Here is a 25,208-nt window from a genome sequence, read left to right as displayed (position 1 = left end):
ATCCCAAACATAGGAGAACATTGCTACCGTTCTCTGATTCCGTATTAACATACTGTCAAACGAGGCTGGAAATACTTTCAACTTGAGGTTTCTTTGTTACAACTAAACAAGCGTGAACAACCGTGTCCTAGCCTCATGTCATATATAAATGGAAATGAGTAGCATTCTCTTTAACAAATCTGTTATCATCAAGTTCCAACAATTTGCTCAATCCTGCTGTAACAAATTGTTGACATAATGCTCTCATTCCCATAGCAAGTCCCTATCGGATCCTTTCATAACATCCTACCAGAAATAGTTTAAACGCTAACAGTCGGGCCTCATATAAACTTTCGCAGCCATTCAGATAAGTATACCATACGTAATGCAAATTTTGACAAATGCATAGGAGCAGTAAATAGTATATATGGGTCATGCATTAAAGAATTCGTTTGTTAACACTGATAGCAGCAAAACTGTGTGAACGTTTGTATACATGTTCAACTCATAAAACTGCCATAAATCAGCTGTTGAAAGCAAATAAATGAAATTCATTTTCTTAGTTAAGGTGAAGTTAGTATCGGAAAAGCTGAAATCTTAAGCAGTTTGTTTCCGTTACGTTTTGGGATTTTATTAATTTATGTGAAAGTTGATAGGTATATACCAAAAATATCGTTATCAAAATAACTCGATCTTGAGTCAGGATTGAATATATATATATATATATATATATATATATATATATATATATATATATATATATATATATATATATATATATATATATATGACCCGAATAATATATACGGCAAAATCAGCGTTACAGTACTTGGACACTTTGGATGAGGGGAACGTAAATTTGGGATCCAGTACTAACCAAATTGAATTCCACGCACTATGACGTCACAACAAAAACTGCCAAAACTGAAGCAATCTTATACTAACTGTGTCATACATTTTGATTTTATCTACACTGGGATACCCATAACATCTAGATGCTTTCCGTATAGAATGGATCTTGCTAGAGGTATGAGTAAATGCAAACACGTAAAAACCATGCCCTCATTATAAACACATTTTGGTAATTTAACACTTCAGCTATGAACTTTGCTGCCAGTGTAATGTCCTGTGCTTTTTATTTTTGTATTATTGGTATTTATTTCTACCAAACTTGATATGTTTGTTTCATTAAGCATTAGGCTAACACACATAATAATATTTTTATGTAGAAATAAATACACACAAACGTCCCATTCACATGGCTTCCTTCGAACGATATCACTATACAAAATGTCAAACATTACATACATGAACATTTGAAATATGCGACTTGTGTTTTTTTTAACATTTATCAGAACTTTTGAAAACATTATTACACTAAATAAAATCTTGCTGCTAACAAACATGGATATAATGGTTAAGATTATATTTATCCACATGACATGATGCAACTAAAGTAATGTGATTTCCTGGAGGCCCTTTATCATGGTGTTCAGAAAATAGTACATATCTTTGCACAGTGCGCCACAGAGCATGTAATGAATGCAATCTTCGAATTTTGCTTCCTGCATAGGCAGATTTTCCTTACTTCTTTCATGTGCGATTGTATCTGCCAGGCTGCCAAACTGATTCATGTGAATTGTTTTTAATGTGAACTGCAAAACTAAACATTTTTCATATGTTGACATGCATGTTTTACAGTGACCCTTTTCAAACAAGTCCACCTAAGAGTACTGTACGACATGTGTGAGTCTCTTTACAACTATGTGTTACCAAAAGTTGCTGGTTGGGATAAAGGAAGAATTTTAAAGATTAGTTTTTTAATATTTATAGGTTACTGCATTTTTCCGGGAAAATATGAACGAGTTTTGTGGATGCAAATACTGCACGACCATTGGGAATGCAGTATATCCATCCGACAAAACGAGTTCATATTTTCCCATACAAATGTAGTAACCTTTTTATCATAGGCTCAATTTCTTATTCTACCTAAGGCTTAATTATATAAGCAAACATACACTACAAGAAACAAAGTAACTGAATGTGTGCCATATTCCAAGCTAAATACACAAGCGCAGATTCATTATTACACAACAACAACATTGCTAATGTGCACATACCTCCGTCCAGATAAATTTGAACTTAGTCGCGCGTTAGACATAACTTTTGAAAGAAAATTGCGCTTTGGTCAAAGTAAAATTTAAATTTAGAGTCATATTGTGAATGAATGCGCATTGTAAAACCTTTTCCATTTGATCTTGAATGAATAGATTTTGGTAATTTTGTGGATTCTACGAAATTGTGTGATTATGGACTGGATTTATATGTGCCAATTTTACATGAAGTACATCGGATTTCTGCAGAAGGTTGACATATCCAAGTGTGTTTCTCCTCTGTCAGTGAATGTTTGAAATCATGATGTGGGAAAAATATGAAGTCTTCCAATTGGAATTATCAAAAAGACCCTATTGAATATAATGTTTATTTATTTTGAGTGCGGTAAGGAGGATGTAATTGCACTTGATATATAGTCGAAATTCCAATAAAATTTCGAAATGTGTAATCATGCTTGAGAACCCATAACATGGCTCATATAATTTGGATTTGCAGAACTAAGAATGTACATTTTGACGAAATTCAGGATGTAAAACTGTAAGTATATTGTTTAGCCATTCTTATTACCAGCAAAAGAAGACAGTTTATGCCTTGTCACTTGCATGTTATTTGTAAGGACTCTGTCTGCTGTCTATAGGTAGCCTAACTCCGAAACATTTTACACAAAATGTTAACGCGGCATGTGGCAATGCAGATGGTATGTGGCAGTCCACGAAACATCTGCTTTAGTTCATTCAAAAACAAATTTAATTAACCAAAACATAAAGCGCCCATTATTTGAGTGTACATGATTTGTTAACAAAGTTGTTATTAATACACTATTGTGCTATATGAAGTGCGTGTGAGTGCAATATCGTAAGATCAAAACAATTCTGACAATGTAAATTTAACAGAGAAAGAAATGAGCATATATTAATGATTATTCCTTTATAATACAATACATTAAATACATTAGTTGGATCGGGCTTCATGACAGACTTTTCTGCTTAATATAAATAAGCCGTTATGTAGAACGTTTATCACATATTGTGGCTGATGTTTCATCCCAAATTCGCGCCTATAATTTTTTCTAGCTAGATATACTATTTTGCTGACAAATGCCAGATTTAAAGACAAGGCAGGTTTGCGTGTGCTTTCAATATTTCAGAGACTGGCAAAAAATAAAAACACTGAAACGTTTCATAGACAAAATTGTATGAAGTAAAAAAAAAGTATAATCCTTCTCCGTTTCTTAATGTCAGTCATTATTTGGTACCTAATAGGTATACCGAATCTTCTTATCCATGATGACCGCTCCGGTGGCCTAGTGGTTAGAGCGTCCGCCTCAGATGCGGGAGGTCGTGGGTTCGATCCCCGGCCGAGTCATACCAAAGACTTACAAAAATGGTACTAACAGCTGCCTCGCTTGGCGCTCAGCATTAAGAGGTTAGTGTTAGGACTGGTCGGCCCGGTGTCAGGATAATGTGGCTTGGTGGGACATCATGCTATATGTCTGCGGCATGATGCCCCAGTGCTAGACATCACTATAAACTGCCACATTGCAGACATCGTAGCGATATGACTGAAAAATTGTTAAAGCTACGTTAAAAATCAAAATCACATCACATCACATCACTTTTCCATGATGCTTTATTTGTAGGTTAGTTAATGTAGAGACATTGTAATTTTCAGAAAACAGACATGCTTGTAAGATACCATAGAGAAACTGCAAGCAGGGGACAGATAATCATGCAAGCCGATGAAGCCCTAACGAGGAAAGAGAAAGAAATGGAAGGTAATAAATAATTTGCAAGTGTACTGTGCTTCTCTATCAAATTTTACAAGTAAAATGAAGTTAAGAAAGTTCCTTTTTGCAGTGGGATGCCTGTTATTATCTAATCATTGCTCGTACTTTAGAAATGAAGAATGTGTATGTTGTTATTAAGTTTTGCATTGCGTGCATATACGGTTACTGTGCCCCTTGCAGTCGGATGCATGTGACCAATGTAATCTATATAGGGGTTCACAATAAGACAACGAAATGCCAGCAGAGGCATTATATTGTTTACAATTTTGTTAGGAAGTGACGAAAAATGTAACTCCCGTACTGGGTTTCTTTGTCTCCATATTATCTCCTGCAATGTTTGGGTTTCTGACTCAGCTGTTGACCAGTTATTGCATGATTTATTTATACAGAATAAGTTTAATTTTATTTTGGGTTCTCATAATTGCTGACATGTAATCCACATTATTTGTGTTCATGAAATCGACATCAATCTCTAAAGCTATATATTATCAGTTACATGTATCACTTTGCTGAAATCGCTTACGAATTTCGATCGATGAGCTAAGAGACAAGCGACATGAAAACTAACCCAAGGAAAAAATAAGGATTACATCTTGTGGAATCTTAATTTTTTACGGGCGAGAAGGCGACTTCCGAACTTCCATGTAGGTTCAATTTGGCATCAACACAAACGATGGCATTACAACAACAATGTCAAGTGAATCAAGTTGGCGAAACGGTGTGCTTACAGAAGAGGATGAGGTAAATTATTACCACATGAGCTAAACTGTGCACATACGGAATAGCGAGAACAATACAAGAGTCTTAATATGATATCTCTATATATTTATGCCTTTCATGAAACATATATAAACAAGTTAGAAGAAAACAGTTTTGAGATTAACTATAATTCTGACTCTCCAAACCAGGATTTTATAATATCATGGAAGCGATTGGTCTTTCAGGAGTCTATCTTCTCGACCAAAACTTTTTATATTTATTTAATGAAGCATTTTAAAATTAAAATACATTGCTGTGCAATAGACAAACCAGAGAAGTGCCAGATATCATCTGTCACCTTTAAATATTCAAATAAGATTCGTGATGGTTGGTTGAGCAGAAAGTCGAAAGCGCAACTTGGGGTGAATTTGCATTCCAAATAAAAACCTAAATAAGCTTACTTTAGTCACAGTTAGATGTATCATAGTTATGTTTGAAAGTAAGTTATCTCTGCTACATTTCTGCTAATAGCAGCATGAAAAGAAACCATTCTGATATATTTTCTAAAACAATTTATACGAGAAAGTGACAAAAATAATGTCAGCGAAAATAGATTTTTGCTGCTCTAAAGGTGAAGTAAATATTGATTGACACATTTAAAGTATTATAATCGGCACATGAGATAAACCATGTTTAAAACAGTTGTAAGGCCTTTACGAATATACTGGGGATATATAAATTTACATTTTATACATGTATCTTGCACACAAAGGTTGTTGTGGTGTAAAATTAAAACTACATTGCAAAAATAGTTTAATCAAAATGGAATTCTTTGTTTGTTTATTGATGAAGAAATATAAGCACAGCACGTTTTACAAACAATGAAAATAAAATTAGGATCTCTTGTAGATCATTCAATAAATCCAACTTATAATGTTACAGTGCACTGAGAATAGTATTTTCATAAGAATAGTCAACTTGTTTCAGTTGGTTTGCTACATAGGAAATTTCTAAGAACCCGTATGTTGGTCTCATACATGGCATCTAAATTCGTCTGAACGTTATAATCGGCCTTCAGTCATTACTGCTAATCAGAATTTGATAAGATATATTTAAAGTAGGATTCCAAAAGATTTTCATTTTTAAAGCTAACGAGATGGAAAGCTATACTTCGCGCGTGTACAATTTTTCTATCCAAACTTTCTAAGACTATTGTAGCATGCAGACGATAGCCGCATGCATCTAATTTACCTTAATTTTCTTAAAGTACTTACTCAGATTGTGTGCAGAATACAAAAGACATAACACAGAGTTATTGGAACATAGAAGCCTGTGAATGTTTGGGCATTTAAAGCCTTTTCGTCCATTGTTATCATTAACTATTGCCTACGTTGTTGAATTTAAATAATCACAAGTTGGAATCTTACCGCAAAAACGGAAATATGTAAATAATTATCCTGATTAAACATTAGAGGAAGAAGATGCGATATGACTGGTCAATATATGCGTGCAGATTCTGCAGCTGGGACTTTTATCACAAGCAATGAAGCGCTCAAACGGTCTACAATGGAGTAAAATCCTCGAACAAATCATGCAGACTCGCGTGGAGGATAATCGCTTCCGCTTCATCTATTTTAAGTCAATATATGTGATGAGACGAGATTATGAAGAATACAAAGAAAATAACCTGATGAGAGCAGAATTTTGAAGAAAGGTGTACACAGCCATGGTCATCCAAAAGTCAGATGAGTATACTTGGTAATTCATAATCATTTAAATGGAAGTTAAATGACTATTTGTTGCTTTATATATATATATATATATATATATATATATATATATATATATATATATATATATATATATATATATATATATATATATATATATTAGCTGTAAAAAGACTAACAGGGGATGATTTTTCAGACTCAGTATAGAGTTGTTCTAAGAATCTTTAAAATATTACCTGGCTTCATACTCATTCTAAATCGTACCCCTCCTTTCAATCTCGATAAAATGTACTGTACTGCTTCTACTTGGCATTTACATGTCTATAATTGGTTTCGGTTTCATAGGATTGCTATTTCTATATTCTGATGTATGGTTTGGTAAATTAAAAAAAACAAAACAACCTGAACTATCTAGTTTATGTTTCAGATTGTACTAACCAATACAGATGTAAATAGCGACCTGATGAAACTAGAAGGGATACCCAACTTGTGTAGTTGAAATAGATGCAGATAGAGTGACACAATACCTACTTCTAATCAGATACAATTAACATAAAAGGGCGATGAAATCAGTGACGAAAATTCTCCGAATAATACAAATGCCCAGTACGATCAGTATAGAGCTTTTAATACTTTTTGTTTAATTATAAGGGATTAACTAATTTTGACTTGAATCAAACAAAATGTTAAAGCTGACGACAATATTGATCAGAATGTGTATGCCGTCATTGTGAATTCATGTAATTTTGATGGGCAAACTGTACATTTTGGTGGCTTCGCTAAACATGTCTGTCGGTACTGGCCTTTGTTGGTTGAGGTGGGCATCATGTTGTTTCACTGAGTCATTGTTTGGTTGGGTTGTTAAAACAACTAAATTTATGAACAGTGGTGTCCCACAGACCTTGAATTACCGTTATACTTTAAATGATGAATAAAACAAAAGGAAGATTATTTAATATTGTTAAATTTCTGCCAGCAATTGCAATCTCTTTGTAAAATCTCAATTGCAATTTATATTTCCATAAAATCCAAGGTGGACCTTGAACATACGTTGAGAGAGCTGGGAAGCAAAAAGCCAGAAAACCAGAAGGAGTAAGGCAGTATTGTTTGGAGCAATAGACAAGTTGTATAGACTTCTTGTGAATTACCTACAGCAACAGCAATGCATCTACAAAATGATCGATGTATTGATAATAAGACAACCTGCAGTTATTTCTTATGAAGAACCGGCAATGCAGACAAAACCAGAAATGATACAGCGAAATGGTAGTAATATCAGCACTACAAAATCAGATGCACTTCCTAACGAACCTGCAGCGCACGTTCCTGCGGCAAGTGCAGGAAGAGTTGCTATATGTATAACAAGTGCTTAAAGTTCAATATTACTGATACTACACAACTCCATGTCTAGCAGGATATTTTGTTGAAGGTAGAGCTCCCAATTGTAACTATGATTAGAAGCAAATCTGCCAGTGTCACAACCTCTGACAACTCTGCACTCCGTCTTTTATAATGTAATTGCTGCCCTCAGAGAGACCAAACTGATTTGTCATTGTCCCTTAATCTGTGTTATATAGTTCCTCAGCACAATTGATCACACACTGCTCGTATAATAAATTGACTTGTAATTGAATCTGCCATGTAATTTCATTATGCTGCAGGCAATTTTTGGGGTCTCTGTTATAATGAAAGTATCTAATTTGCTGGCATCTCATTTTCTTGCTGACATTTCTGCATATTTGACCACCTATAAGCGACGCCTTAACAAAAACTGGATTGGATATGGGACCCCAAATTAGAGTTTTTGGAGATATGGATATAATTTGTGATCCAATCCAATTAAATCCGACTCTTTTTAATATTCCAAACACTATGTAAAATCTCTTGCGCAGTCTAATACTTAGCGTTACAAAAACTTTGTTTATCTATAGTAAAGTTAACAAAGTTCTTGTTATCTAAATAACAATTTAATGATTTTTCTAGTCATTTCCTTGTTTATGCCCCTATTTAAAACATACTTTTCTATGATTACATTTTATCCACCTTTTTAGCCGAATACCGGCTAAAAGACAATAGTGTCATTTGCAAATTGGATACTGCAATAATCGGTCTCGTCAAAACAATTATAACATGACCCAACAAGTAGCAATACCGGCTCCACCGTTGACACCGGTGACAAAAGGGTATATTGACCTCTCACTGACAAGACAAAGTGGTTTGGTGAACAAATGAATCAACCAGATCAGTTCCCTCTGATGCGTTACAAAAGTAACAAAAACTGTCAGTTATCGGGCGTGACTAGACCAACCGAACAGATGGGATGGTATGCCTCAACTTCCTGTCAGTAATCACATACTAAATATAAGAAGATACAGTCCAAAAGATTTTTAAAATGAAGCTCATACCACAATACAAATGTGTGGCTTTTGCTGTTGTTGTTGGTATAGGGTTTAACGCCATTTCCAGCACAAGATAGGATATATGTGGCGGCCAGTATAACTGGTGGAGGAGGAACCCTGGAATACCCCGGGAAGAACCACCGACCCACGAGAAGCTACTTGCAGGATTTCTCACGCAACCACGTAAGCTGAGCCTGAGACTCGAATCCACACAAACATAGGTGAGATGCAGTGATCCGGAACGGTGATCAAAGATCACTCATCCACTCAGGCCCCTGTGGTTCTGGTAATGGTCTGTGAAAAATAGGTATGGAAGGTCTATACTAATTTTTGTAGTGTTACCCTTTATCCAGATCATTATCGGAGCCATCTGTCTGCCATCATGACTTCAACCTTCCACGTCATATGTGGAACACACTGAACCACTTTTGGACAGGACAGGGTCGTTGTGCAGTCAACCATGTTCGAAAGGGCCAGGTCACTGACTCTTCATGTTGCTGTGGAGCTCTGCAGACAATGTCACACTTTATGAACAACTGTCCACTAACAAAGTTTCCCGGTTGACTGCAGGCGCTTCACCTTGCTGATATTAACACTGTTAATTGTAGTTTATATCACAGTTGCCAAGGTAAACTTCTGATATGAAAACCTGGACATGGTCAGTACTGATATTTAATTTTTATATATGTGATAAAAGGTTATAGTGTTTGGACCATTCACATGAAATATGGTTGTTTACTGGAACCACATGTTTTCTTTTGCCCCTGCAATTATGCATTGTAAATATAATAGTGGTGCTGGAAATTGTAAACGTTTCAGGTCTTGAAGCAACAAATAGCAAACGAAACATATGTTAACTTGTTCATTTGATATACGCATATGTAGCTAACCTTTATAACTCGGAGAATATACTCTTTGCTCATAGGTGTACCTTGTCCAATGACATTCACTGAATGTCACAGCAAGCCGATTTAGAAAGGCTTAGTCTTTTTGTCTTTATGTCACATTTGCCATGCATTGTATGCATTTTGGATTATGTATATTGCAGGTGAACATGATGATGATGATGCACCAGGTTACTTAAAAGGTTCTACATGGGCTAATACGGAACGAAAGAAGATATATGAACAAGAACCATGCAAAATGAGACAATACTGCAACGAATTTGTTTGACAATGTAACAGAAAACTCCTTTGGATGACTCTTAATGAAAGGTTCAAGGTGTGGTTGGGCTCTTTGACACAAGTGGAAATTCTATTATACAGATCGATTGAACAGAAATAAATAAATTGGTCAGAAGGACCAGATGTCAATTGAAAATGAACTGTCTCCACAGACAGTGAACTGGTTCTTGCAATCCAGTACAAATTTATCGGGCCCTGAGCTGACAATATTAACGTGCCTTCCTCAAAACCGCATGCCAGCAGTCAAATCGACTGCAGTATCATCAGAGTTTAAAAACTGCAATTAGGAATGGCTTTAGTGCCGATCTACATTCATTATATCATTACATATAACCTGATTAGTCGAAGCTGAGAACAATGGTAGGCGTTTTAAACATGTGTATACGCTCATAATATTGCGTGGCATATGCTGTTATTGTCATGTCCATCCATCCATCCATGTGTCTGACTCTTCATTTACAATTTGATTTCTGCGCGAAGACAATTAAAGATTCCATACCTTGAATGAAACCTATTGATATGGGGATCAAATTGTCCAGGTTAAGGTCACTATGAACCAAGCATTACAAAATAGTTTTAGCTTGGGGCAAAATAAAATGAGGCTAATGATTAGTAGAGCCGGGAATGGTTCATAAAATCAGAGAATACGTGGTGTATGTGCAAGCTTTCTGATAAAGATATGTCTTTCAAGCTTAATAGATTTGATCTAGTCATCGCGAACTTTTTGTGAAAAGTCTTATATATATATTTGTCAAGTTGACTATACCAAGAAACTAGCTTTATCGGTCTTTCAGATCAGACAGTATAAACGTAAATTAATTAGAGGATGAATTTGGCAGGTTAAGGAAGAAAATCCGAAAACTGGAAGATGGTGAGGCCAAAGTGAAAGGGGCATTACGTGGTGACCGCTGCAGAAACGTGAAAGATTCAAATAATAAACAATCGGGTGATCAGATGGAACAGCGCAAGTCACAGATGCACACATTCACTAGTTATAATGAGAGTGATGCGATCAAATGATTTGCATGGAAGAAAGACGAGTTATCTGAAAAGTCAGTCTCTGAATAGAATTCGTTATCAATGGAAACCCCAAGACACTCCACTGACCTGTGAAAATTAAATATGCTTGAACAATTGGTCTACCACAAATAAACCCAAGCTTATCGAGACAGTTTCAATAAAAGATTACAGAAGACAATCACAACAAATGAATAACAACTGCGAAATTATCACAAATTAAAGAAGAGTATTTTAAAATGATACATGTTGAATGTTTACTGTTGTACACACACCATGTTATTTACTGTTGTGCAACCTCTCACTTCCAACGTTGCTTCATGATGCAGGTAGTCGTTGGTTCCTCAGATCATCAAATCTTTATAAGAACTGTTCATGAGGAACATTGTTACTCATGAACAAGAATGACCAAATTTGTGAATTTATATGGACTTATCATAAAGTCGGTCCTTGAATAATTTATTCATTGTTCATGGACATTTTGTGACACGTGGGTTCATGAACATGTTATAAAATCAAAATATCATGAATTGATCATTTTCAGTTCATGATCAGTTTCAAGGACTTAAATAAATGGTTCGTGAACCCAGTTCATGAACAGTTCATGAATTGTTCGTGATGATATTGAAAACCTGTGAAACATTTCCTTTATTATGATGTTTGGGTAAAAATATAAGTAAATGTTGAGCTGAATACTGGAACCTATCAAATCTGATGATGATAAATACATTTTTGCATAATGGTGGATAATATTAAATAATAAAAAACGAGACAGTTCGTTTATATGCCCCATTGATGACAGCAGTGATTTTAATTAGTGTATGGGTTGGGGATCTCTTGATGTCATTTTCTTTTTAAGTGTTGAACATTTAAACGGTACATGGTAGATATGTTGGATGATTATCAAGGTCATATAAATATATTATGTCATCATTGTGAGTAAACTTAAGTTGTTTAAAATAAACTTACTATATTTGTGTAACCGTTCAGAATTGGTGTAAATATTGTGGCCGTGCCACTTCATATTTAACGTTTCATGCATATCGTTGGGACCTTCATGTCATGTCCGTCAGAGGTAGGAACGAGCAATTGTTTCTTGTTTTTTAATTGTGGATTCTCATATTATATGACATTTTTTATTGCACTCAAATTCCATGTAACTGTTAATGAGCAGTGGCGTTGTGGGACAAATATCTAGAATGCGTTATTAGATTTTTACCAAACATAACAATGGCTATCTAGACTTTCTATGGACATTTTTAACTCACTGATTGCTTTACTTATGCCTACCACCTAGAACGCAAGATCTACATTTCAAGGAACAAAATCGTCATATCTGATTTGCGGGACGATATAGTGTTCTGACCTTGATCAGTTCTCATTTTTGCAATATAGTCTTGGGACACCCTTGAATGATGTGGTTTCTCAATATCGTATATGTTTAACGCGTGGAAGGTTACTTTGTTTGATAAATGTCGTTATCACAGGATTTTGGTAATGAACTTAAGGCCATAATCGTTCCGTTAGGCCCATTTTAATGTAAATCGCCCATTGTGTTTGCAGGTCTATATATAATGTTTATATTATAGGTGTATTTCGTTACACCTTTTTCGTAATTCGCATATTTTTATTGGGAGTGCTGTCTGCACTCTTTACTTGTCTAGCTATACACCTTGTGAACATTTTTTTTGGTATATATATATATATATATATATATATATATATATATATATATATGTGTGTGTGTGTGTGTGTGTGTGTGTGTGTGATACATTACATATTTCACCAATGTATGTAAGTTCTGTTCACATGCATTCTTTATCATGTGTTGAGTTATGTTTGTCTTTTATATGGCAATTTCGATTCAGCTTCAGATAGCCATATAATTGTCGATTTGCACAACAGTCAAGTTTTTTTTATATAGTTCTTCATGGCCTGAAGAGTGACATAGTGTAATTGACTACTCAGTATATCCTAGCCCAGAAAAGACACATTGCCCTAATCTATTCGATACTTATTCACCCGTCGATGGTATTCATGTATGGAAGGGCAAATCAATTCTTAAGTCGGTAAACTGAAGAAAAGAAACCTTCTTGTTGTGATGTATTCCTTAATGCTTCTCATACTTAGAATTTTGCTTATAAATAATACTTTCCCCAATAAGAAGTATTTCGTGGCCTGAAGGGCAACATACTATTCATCTTTTTTTTTTTTTTTTTTTTTTTTTTTAATTAACCCCGTAATCGGTTGACCAATGGGTCGGGGAACAATCCCAGGGTCACCTTACAATCAAACATTTCTGGTTATCAGATAATCTAGGGATGATAAATATAATCTACAGAGAAAGTAAAAAAGAAAACACACACACACACACACACACACACACACGCGCATATACACATGCATATGGCAGACAATCTAGGTGACATGGCCTTTGTGATATTACAATATTTTGTTCCTGTTTACCATCAAGTCAGAGACAAGTTAAATGTTCATTGTTGAGGTCCATTTTTGAAGAAATTGGTCCTCTTTTTTATTTACCTTAGCAGTGTATTTTTCAATGTTCTTATGCATTGCAACTATTTGCTTAAAAGCAAAAATAGAAGGATTTTTCATATTGAATCTGCAAGTATAAATATAATATTTTGCCAAAATAAGCAGAAAATTACCCAAACTGTCCAGTTGTTCACTTCCTAAAATGTTTCTTTTTTGGACAGATGTACAATATTTGGGCAAAAAGGTGCAAAAACTTCAATAAAACGGTACTAAAAATGTGAAGTAATACTGCAGTCATAAAAGAGATGCTCAATACTTTCAGTTTCACTGTTACAGAAAGTACATTTGTTGTCATGAAATATGTTAATTCTTTTAAGAAAATCATTAGTAGCGATTATTCTATGGATTAATTTAAAGTTAAAAGAGATCAACTTGGTATCCTTGGTACAGCATTTTGCCCGGCTGTATATATCAGACCACTCCTCACTACTTATATTTTTATTAAATACTTGCATCCAAGCTTCTTGCTTCGCAGTGTGTTGCCTTTTAGTTTCCCGTAAAAGATCTTTGTAAACAAACTTGAGTGAATCTTGTTTTCGCAAGTTCGTTATTTTATCCTCCTGCTTATCAAAATTATTATGTACTAGGTGGTTTTTTATGGCATCTTTCCATGCTTTAGAAATTTTGGATATTAAGGAGAAGTATTTCAAGAAATCATCGCTTCCAGTTTTTTGTTTTATTATCGCAAAAGTTATTAAATTGCCGTGATCATCTACTAGATCGTTCAGAATTTCAAAACCAGCTTCTGTCCAGGATTTGTATTGATAAATCATTTTAGGGGGGACAAAATTTAAAATACTCATGGATAGATACTCGTTAGGACTTTGCGGTTCTTCTTTCCATTTAGATACTGCCAAAATTACATCTCTCCAAAAACTGTTTTTAATGAACTTACTAAATTCTTCTAATTTCCTTCTCCCTAAATTCCAAATATCCTTTTTATTTCTGAGTATAGTTGTATTGACTAAGTTCTGCCACGTTCCATCTTCCTTTTCCAGCAATCTTTTAACCCATCTTATCTTAATATACCTAATGAATGAAAATATATGTATCATATTTAGTCCTCCCTCGTTTTCTGGGGAAACTAGTATATCACGTTTTATTCTCTCTACTTTTCCACCCCATACAAATTTAAATAACGTGCGATTTAGTTCTGCTTCAACTTTTGCTGATGGGTTAGGGAGTGCTGAAAAAAGATGTATGAATATGGGCAGAACAAGAGTCCTTGCAATAATACTTTACCAACTATTGACAGATGTCTTTGACTCCAGCTTGCCAGTATTCGTTTTGCCTTTGTTAGTTTCTTCATATAATTATTTTCCACCATCTGTTGTAAATCTGGAGAAAATTCTATGCGAAGGAGTGCAAAGTTCGAAGAGGACCAAATTAGGCCCATTTCGGGGCATATTCTTTCATTAGAAAATTTCCTGTTTCCAATCCAAATAGCTTTTGTTTCTATTATGTTACATTTAAGTCCCGATAATAGAGAGAAACCTAGCAAGATATTCATAGTTGCTTCAAGAGAAAAACTAGATCCATCAAGAAGAGTAAAAGCGTCATCGGCATACTGACCCAATTTATATTCACTGGCGTCAAAGATTACTCCCCGTACATCCACGTTTTGCTTTAAAGTTATAGCTAAAATCTCAACCCCAATGATAAACAAATAAGGTGCAAGGGGATCTCCTTGACGACATCCTCTTTCAAGTCTAAAAAAGATGACATATTCCATTATTTATAACACAATTATTAGAGTCATTGCAAAACAGTTTAAACCACTTACAAACGGAATCACCAAAATTAAAAGATTGTGGAGCTTCTTCCACAAAGATCCAGTTAATTGAGTCAAAGGCTTTTTCGAAATCTATTAACAATAATAAACCATATCTGTTTTCATTCTCAAGTTGGTCCATGATATCATATAATAGTCTGGTGTTTTCTCCAATGAATCTACCCTTCATATATCCTTTCTGAGTATCGCTGATTATTGATGGAAGAACCTTTTTAATCCTAGCTGCAATTGCTCCCGAAGAAATCTTATGATCAGCATTTAAAAGTGATATAGGTCTCCAGTTTTTTAAATATCTTCTGTCTTTTTCCTCCTTTGGTAGACATGTGATGACTCCTTGAGTCTGAAAATCTGAAGTTTTCCTACAGTATGTCCGTAATTTATTGATCTACATATAAATCCCCCCAGAGACTACCAAAAGAATTTATAGAACTCTACAGTGAATCCATCAGAGCCAGGACTTTTCCCATTTTCCATCCGTTTTAGAGACATACCGAATTCATTAATTGTAAGCAGACCCTCGCATGATTCTCTTTCCTCTCGACTAAGTTTAATATTGTGATTAAAAAATCTATTTCGAGTTTCTTGAGTAGCTTCGTCATCAAGCTGAGCAATTCTACTTTTGAACAATTCCGTTTTTGTGCTTCTAAAATATCTATTTAGTCAGATATTTTTGTCCCATCATCTAAAATAATTTCCTTTATTGTCTTATTAACATAGTTTCTTTTTTCTAGATTTAAAAAGTACTTTGTGCTTTTTTCCCCAAATTCATACCATCTAGGTTTAGATCTTAATATAACACCTTCTATGTATTTTTCCTTGATTCCTCTAATTCTGCTTTTTTTCTCTCTATATTTTCCAGAATTTCCCCATTTATGTTATTCGACAGTCCCCTCTGAATTTCTATTATTTCCTGCTCAATTTTCTTTAATTTTTTCCGTTTCTCTTGATTTCCTAATAGAATAACATATAGTTTCAGATCTTATTTTCATTTTCAAAATTTCAAAGAACATTTGGTCGTTACAGGAAAGAGAAACATGGAGAGAGTCATCTTTATTTCCCCCTACATAATATTCATTTACAGTGTCAGTTATACACTTTTTGACCAAATCAGTATACTCAATGTTCCTCAACAGTTGGGTATTAAATTTCCAATATCCTTTTCCCCTTGGAAACGTTGAAAACGCCACACTCAAAACAATAGCTGAATGATCAGTCTTGTACCCTGGTAAGATACAAGCATCAGCTGTATTCATATGAATGTCATCCGATACAAGAAAGTAATCTAGTCTACTTTGTTTCAAATGAGATTTTTGCCTCCAGGTATACATCTTTAAGTCTTGGTTGGAATTTCGCCAGGGATCAATTAATTCCAATTCGTTTTTCAGGTCTTGAATCGCTGCCCTAGACTGTTAGTGTTTGTCATGTAAAATATTATAAGTATCCAAATCTAAGTCTTGAACAGTATTCGTCTCCGCACATTATAATTGATGCGTTCTCAAAAAATAAAGTCTCCGCCTTTAACTTTCTAAAAAGCTAGGATTATCATCATTATAACCATACAAATTCACGAGGGTTATTCTGTTGCCATTAATTATAATATCTAAAATAATAAATCTCCCTTGACTGTCACATCTTTCTCTATGAATTATAAATTCAAAAGTATTTCTAAAAAATATTGCAACCCCAGCACTCTTACTAGAGCAGTGGCTAAATATACATTTGTATCCCCATTCAGCTGCCCAATATATTTCATCGTTCTTTGTACTATGAGTTTCTTGCAAGCATATTATAGATACATTCTTTTGTTTTACCCAGTGGAAAATATCCCTTCGTTTTAAGACTGAACCTTGCAGGCCTCTAACATTAATAGATATAATTTTTATGTTATTATCCATGAAAACAGCAGAAATTTTACACATACATATTCTTGTACAGGAATGTATGAAGTAATTATCACCTTGAGTTTATCATATGCATGGCTTTCACACTCACACTCACACAGAATACAAACATCCATAATAAAATCATCCATGGTGTTACAGTAAATGCTGTAGCTTTGGCTGCGTTTAACATTGATACAGTATACTATGGACAACAAGTGAAACAACTCCATTTGCGATAACTCTTATGCACCTCTGACAGACCTTTCCGGAGCTAAGACAGTTTTGTAAACCAAATGGCACAGACTAAAAAGAATATAAATTACAACTTAATGAATGAAAGAAGGGGTAAAAGGGAAGAAAAAGAAAGGGTGAAAGAGCGCATACATGGAAGTGGTGGGTGATTGAATGTATGAGCAAAAAATGTGAGACTGAGAGATTTATCGTGGAAGACTAATGTTGAGAAAAGTGAGTAAACAACTGAGTAAATGTGTATATGAGAGTATAAGAGTGAAAGATGATTTATAAACTAGTGAGAGAATTTATTAGGGAGAGATATAACAGTGGACCAGCGAATAAACAAACATATTAATTAAGGATAAAATTGGTGAGGGAAAGAAATGTCTTATAAACAAAATATTAAAACAAATTAGAGTAGAAAAAGGAGTATAAAAACTAAAGTTCACATACCTATTCGGTCAATTTCATAAGTTCACAGAATTGCATATTACACTTATAATCTAATTTTCTCATCAATTTCATCATAGATGTCTAATTTTATCCTTTTTCCTGATTTGGTTTTGCCATACACAGATCCATTAAAGTACCATGCACTGTCAATTTCTTGATGCCTAGATAATTTATTGATAAGTTCAGTATTCAGCCTGGTTACATCCTCTACCAGTCAGCATACTATTCATACTTATTCCCTAAATCTATGTCCACTACAGACAGATTACTCATGCACTAATGCTATTTGCCATCCTACCAGTGATACCCATTTCCCGTCACTTCACTGAGATTTTTAACTTGGAAAACTGGTTTAAAATATTTTTGTTTTCAAACATTCTTTAATGTTGTTATTCGTCTCATTCTTATTACAGTTGAAAGACAAAAGCTTGCAGATATAGAAAGGCAGAAGCAAGCAGATATGAGTTTGCAGGAGGAAAAGAAACGATTACACGAGGAAAAGACCCAAATGTACCAAGAGGCTTTGGAGAAGCAGAAGCTAAATTTCGCTGATGAGATAGAAAAGGAACGGATTCACATGCAGATCGTTCTAGATCAACGTCTTCAGGAGATAAAACGTTTACAAAACGAAGGATTTTCTAAAGAGGCAGAGAGAGTCAGCTCGCATGCTAAACAATTGCAAGAGGAACTTTCCGAATATCATAAAGAGGGCGTCCTTAGTCTCTTTGGTAGAGCCGTGAAGAAATTGTTTTGGTAATGGTATCCAAAAGGAAACTTTTCTTTAGGATACAAAAAAAATTATGACACCAATCTGTTTTTCAAGCGGCATTTGGGCTTGATGATGAAAATGATCCTCTCGATAAGACATTTCCATTTACAAAATGGTGTTCTACGATTTTTTTTACATCCTTGATATCATGAGTTTTATTATAGTGTGATGTTGATCATACCTTTCTCATGCGTTTGTTTATACAGCGTGAATCTTTGCTTTTACGGAAAACTTTAAGTGAAGGTGCTGGGAGTGTGCAAAATATTTCAGTCTGTTTCATTTTAGCGAAATCTTAACAGATATCTGGAACACTTTCCAGGAGATGACTTGATTTTGGAGTATTTATGAGTCTCAGCTCAAAGATTTGCACGAAAACGTTCAATGTGCCTGCTTTTTTAAAAAGTGCTTTATCCATTTTTACTGATTCATTCAACTTCCTTAACAAGAAATGTATATATTTTGAAAACGTCTTAGTTTCTGAAGGCTTAATTTTACTAAAGCATATATGTTTGTATTATTTGTAACATTTTCAGTCGTACCTGATATATTTTCTCATTCAATTAATTTTCACTTTATTTTGCTGAATGTTTAATTCAGTCATACCTCGGTAAAAACCATCACTTTAAGGTAAAAAGTTTGATGCAGTAACTCAAGTGTTGGTGCTTCTCCCAACGTCGCCTTTCATGTAAGATGAATGTTTAATATACGTTCATTTCGTTAGAAACAACCGAGTCGTACAAAACGGGAGATATTTAAGGTAGCACTTCTCAAAAGTTTAGATTTTGATATTGTGTTGTTCTTCATTATTAAGTTATGCTATATGTCAGAAAGTTCTCTCTCAAACGCAGAGGATATATATATATATATATATATATATATATATATATATATATATATATATATATATATATATATTATATTATATTATTTTATATTATATTATATTATATTATAATACAGAATTTGTTTCAGTTAGGTGGTTCAATGACATTTTATATTGATTTAAGTCTATGACAGTACTATTAGATTACATGTATGTATTATTTCAATTCATAAATCAAGCGCAAATTGCCAAGTTCATGTCAACATCCTACTTTTGGTCAAAATTGCCTTCACTTTTGAATGGTGGTCAGAAAATAACACGTGATCTAGGGAGTACGTTTCTTAATGCATATATGTCAGACAGCCCCAGGTGAGGATTGGTTAAATTATAAATTAATAAAGTAAAGTGTTGATACTAATGTGTTTTCGCAATACAAAATAATTTTAATGTCTGAGATTTATATTTTAGAGATTTCGAATTGTTTATCTGCTGAGAAATATTACATAAAGGAATTAAATGCATAGTATTCTCATTCTGTAAAATTAAATCGGACTTATACATGGTAAGAAGATTTTAATAGTTTTATTTATACCATAAAAGTCAAACTTTTCTACTAAAAATGTTTCAGTGCAGAGTAGTTGTTGTCTAAAAAGCGAGATATAACAAAAAGGTAATGACTGTATATCTTGGGATACGTTAAGTCTTGGGAAACCCATACTTATTTACATAGGTACCTTTTATGACCTGTAAATGTTGGGACACAGAATTATGTCATGTATTACAAGTCCTTGGACACCTTAAACATTTTCTTTATAATAATCGATCGATGTAAGAAGAAAGAAATGAAGATGTATCAGAAATAATGCCTCGAAAATGTTTGTGATACTGACAAAACTCTGTTTTAGTTTGCTTAGATGTTAGCAACGATAACCGTTTATACAGCTACGGACATCATACTAATTGTATGGGGTGCAAGGAAATTAAACATCAATGTACTTAGCCACAATCCGAAATTCCTTCTCACCCAAAACAGTTTCAAAATTTCAGTCTTTATCATTTTTTCATTATCATGTAGCATTTATCTGAATAAATGTTGGTTATGTGCCTTTTATAAATTAAACGTGTGTGCACTTACATAAAGATTAACCCTTTAGCATGGAAAGGCAACATTGCTTTTTTTTTTCCTCAGTGGACAATCCTTTGAGTATGCCTTGGTACTTGTTCGATGTCATGCTGTGTCCCTTTGATCATGCGGCGCAACTGACACATTCTCTAAGCCTTTGATGATATTTCTAACACCTTATGAACAAAAGTCCCCTTACCGCAAAAGACCCCAGCTCATCCAACACATAGCTAATGGTCCAAGTTTATGAATTGTCATTGTTCTGTCCGTTACAGCGTAATTTGTCACTCAGCTATCATACATTGTAAATTGCCAACTTGTGTACAGACGCCAGTATGGGGAAATGAATACGTAATGGATGCGAGGTAGCATGTAAGTTAAAGAATTTAAACTGCAGAGAAAGATAACAATCGCACAGCTGAATGTGAATTATGGTTTCAGAAAAACAGTTGCCTGACTGGCGCAAGAAAAAATATAGTTAATAGTGCCATAGATCTGACGAAAATTCGAACGGAAAGCCCTGATACAAATTGGGAGTTGGGTTTGAATGAGTGGATTCTAGAGCAGCATCAAAATGGGCATGCAGACACCTGAAATTACATTATATTTAATGCCCTTTACACTACCAAGGCTAACACTGATGAAAGTTTTAAAGTTTTAGCTGATGGTGGACACGATTTATGCATCATCATAGACTTGCACTTGGAAAACACACTCACATAGCCCACAATTTGCTGGTCGATGCTGGAGAGAAAGTAGGTAATTTTACAAAAATGTGTTATCAACTCGAGGAAGCAAAACGAGTTTGATTTGATGTTCATAGTAAACATGGATGAAACTCGCATATCGTTTTGTTGTTTTCATTCGAGATAAGACGAATATTGAAGTACCACCAGATGACAGTAACGATATAGTTAGAATTGGATGATGAATCAGACGAGGAACCCGAGGTCGGAAGATATTTACGATATCCGGGTGAGAGTGAAGGAATTCATAACTTTGTTTGGTAACTCTGAAGACCAATTTGTTTGCTTTGAACCAAATGATTTCATACAGTAACATTTACAATATACTGTGAATTACGAAAAGGTTCACCTTGTTAATTACAATACATATTATGTGATACTGAGAATCACTTCATTCTGGATTACGATTTTTATTCCTGTTTATCACAATGCAGTGCATGACTTTATTATATAAATGGATTTATAATGTTAATCTATATGCATGCCATTACATGAGGCTGGAGCAATTGTGAGTTGTCCATTTATTTGTACATGCTCAACTAAATAACACAAAAGCATTTATTGTATACTGGGTTTGTCTTTATTTGACCTATCTGTCTGTCTATCCATTTATCCAGTTTGACTTCTTTTTATCCAAGAGCAGCTATGTCTCACTGACCATATCACCTCTTGCAGACGGATTTAACTTCCTAACAAAACCTCTTCGACGTTGAGGGTCACAGAAAAATTCCCATTTTACAGCCCTAAATTGGAGGGTAGGTTGACCTATAGTCGAATCGACTGATAATCGAGAATTTACGGTACTTTATTTGTTTAAATTACAGAGCTGAAACAGTTATCCTAAATTTAAAAATGTAAAGGTAGTCATGACTAAATTGTATAGTGATTAATGAAACGTAATAACGCTATATGCCTGTAAGATTTTCATATAATATTCTCAAAAGAGGTTGGTCTGCTCCATTACAATGATTACCAACCATAGTGCATCATTAAAGTAATTACAGTTAATTTTTGTTCGAGTGGCATTTAGTTATACATGTGTAACGATTAACCTCGATGAGGTTTTATTTCCTCACAGCAGTCAGGGAGGGCATTTTCTTTGGAGCGAGCCGCACCAATTAGCGATACAGCAAAATTAGATTTTCGGACTCACCAAATTCATTATGTTAACATTGAGATGTATTACGAACGAGAGTCACACTTACCTGATGCTATATAATGTTACGGTGTCAAAAGCTTTAAAAGGAAATGAAGATATAAACGTCATAACGTCAAAAAGGTTCACATATGCGCTAAGTTATTTTTGCATTTTGAGCACTCTCGAAAGTAGAACAGGTTCGATAAATTTCCATTGACTCAAGCATTTCAAAATAAGAGAGGCGATTTTTATTTTTCCCAACAGATGTTGCTGAATTTAATCTCTTATGGAGCTCAGTAAGCTTGAGTTTCTTAGCTATATTGGAGCTTGTGCTGACTAGGTTATTGCCCTTTTGATATAGCAGCCAAGGTTTTAATTACATTTCAGCTGTTGGACAACACATACATTGTACATTTAGCACAGCCCTTCCACACAAGCTATCGAACCTCTTATTTATCATATTGTGTCTTTATAAATTGTTTGCTTTAAACCTGTTTGGCCTAAAACATATTACCAGTTTACAATGATCGACATTACTAAACTGGATGGTTAGAAACGTTTACATTATGCTTACACATAAAACATTCAGTATCATCCATTTTAAAATAAAAAGCAAACTAGTATGACCAGGTGATAAAAAGAAATGCAACAGTGTACAGCGCTTAATTTGTCATCTGTATCATTATGTATCACCCGAGAAAGCTATAATACAACCTGCCAAATTAGATTTGGCTTCGGAATGTTAAAAACCAAATATATTTTTTGAAAAGAATTTAAGCTATATAGTTTGTGTTTGGTTGTAGACGATGTTTTATGTCTGAAATGTATGATAAATGCGTACAACCATAAAATAACAAGTTATTTTGATCCCCATTATTTTTCTGGAACTATGCTGAATATTTGTCTTTCAAATATTTGTTCATATCATCGCTACAGCTGCAAGACATATTTTCCTTACCTCTATATGGAACGTAGATCATCATCAGCATCATTTCTTCCAGATCATATCTCTCTCTCTCTTTTTTCTCTCTCTCTCTCTATATATATATGTGTGTGTGTGTGTTTATATATATATATATATATATATATATATATATATATATATATATATATATATACGCACACATGGATACGCACAAACACACACACATATATATATATATGTATAATATAATATAATATAATATAATATAATATAATATAATATAATATAATATAATAAAATATAATATAATATAATATAACCTCTAGCGTCTCTGTGTCTATTGTCATGTTTGCATGCGATCTCTGCTACCAAACTAGATTAATACATTTAATTTGCAGAGTAACTGGTTTTAACGGAACGATAAGCTAATGTATTGAAAACTTTGATAGCGGCCATAATTATCGTACAGTAGGATGATTGAAACAATCAAAATTTATAAATTGTACTGTAACTAATAGTTTATGTGGGCATTATCTGTACAGAAAGTTACATCTTACTGTAGTACAATTTGTATGTTTCAGAACATCTACGTACCAACATATGAGGTGGCATCGATTATGAGAAACCTCGGTTTGTTAATATGTTCACATAAAATGATCTAATTTAGGAAATGCACTCTACAAAGAAAGTGCACAGGTTACAAAAGAGTTACATGTTTGTAATGTAACACATCCTCATTCCAGATGGAATATTACTCATCTTATAGAAGTGCACAGGTTACAAAAGAGTTACATGTTTGTAATGTAACACATCCTCCTTCCAGATGGAATATTACTCATCTTATAGAAGTGCACAGGTTACAAAAGAGTTACTTGTTTGTAATGTAACACATCCTCCTTCCAGATGGAATATTACTCATCTTATAGAAGTGCACAGGTTACAAAAGAGTTACATGTTTGTAAGGTAACACATCCTCCTTCCAGATGGAATATTACTCATCATATACAACCTAAACATCACTCTCAAATAATTAAAGACTGAAACTGAAAACATGTTCCCGAAGAAAGTGTGTGTGTGTGTGTGTTTGTGTGATTTAGATTTTTAACAAAGCTTTAACAATATTTCAGTCATATATCTACGATGTCTGCAGTGTGGCAGTTTATAGTGATGTCTAGCACTGCGGCATCATGCCGCAGACATATATCATGATGTCCCACCCAGTCACATTATCCTGACACCAGGCCGACCAGTCTTAACACTTTCCTCTTAATTCTGAGTGCCTAGCGATGCAGCTGTTAGTACCATTTTTGTATGTTTTTGTATCAATCGGCGGGGTTCGAACCCACGACCTCCCGCTTCTGTGGCGGACGCTCTACCAAAGAAAAGTAACATTAACACTAACGGAGATCATTAATTGTACTAAAGAATACTGAAACTGAAAAAAAGATATTTAACAATCATTAAAGACATTACAAATTCCGCAATCCCTGTTGATTTATTGTTTCGACAAAATGGAGGCAAATGAACATTATTTCATTACATAATAATGAATTTAACAAACTAAACAAATGCATAAAATCATGTTTTTCTTTACTTGAGAAAAGAATGAAATGACTAGAACTAATAATTGAAGTGAAGAGAATATGATAAATAACTTAATACATTTTTTTCTTCTTCTGAAATGTCAATGGCCTTGTTTCATTTTGTAACATAATTATTTTAATATGTATCATGTTATTTGAAATAACTGCGTCACTTTACCATATTATGTTTATCAAGTAATGCGAGATTTGCCTAATACTAACAAATGCTAGAGATGTCAACTTGAGTTATGTGTGTCATCGGTGTCGTACGAGT

General features: G+C 34.1%; 2 protein-coding genes across 12 annotated transcripts in view; one reads left to right on the top strand and one right to left on the bottom strand.

The window, feature by feature from the left end:
* LOC149797357 (guanylate-binding protein 7-like) overlaps positions 1-21,854 on the top strand; it is a 103,441-nt gene extending 81,587 nt beyond the window's left edge. For all 10 annotated transcript variants that reach the window (XM_089962125.1, XM_089962123.1, XM_089962118.1 and 7 more), the window contains 2 exons: positions 3,766-3,868; positions 18,241-21,854. In XM_089962125.1, the coding sequence (XP_089818251.1) occupies positions 3,766-3,868; positions 18,241-18,584 (447 nt within the window). In that variant the 3' untranslated portion in view covers positions 18,585-21,854. The remainder of the gene's footprint in view (positions 1-3,765; positions 3,869-18,240) is intronic.
* Positions 21,855-24,827: 2,973 nt separating this feature from the next.
* Positions 24,828-25,208, bottom strand: part of LOC149797356 (scavenger receptor cysteine-rich domain-containing protein DMBT1-like) — a 53,138-nt gene continuing 52,757 nt past the window's right edge. For both annotated transcript variants that reach the window (XM_089962115.1, XM_089962116.1), the window contains exon 12: positions 24,828-25,208. This exon is cut by the window's right edge and continues 79 nt beyond it. The gene's annotated coding sequence lies outside the window, so the exon portion shown is untranslated.

The sequence above is a fragment of the Sinohyriopsis cumingii genome, chromosome 6 (assembly GCF_028554795.1).
Source record: "Sinohyriopsis cumingii isolate HCF-2022 chromosome 6, ASM2855479v2, whole genome shotgun sequence".
NCBI lineage: Eukaryota > Metazoa > Mollusca > Bivalvia > Unionida > Unionidae > Sinohyriopsis > Sinohyriopsis cumingii.
Note: the sequence above shows the minus strand (reverse complement) of the source record. Positions and strands in the feature narration are given on the sequence as shown.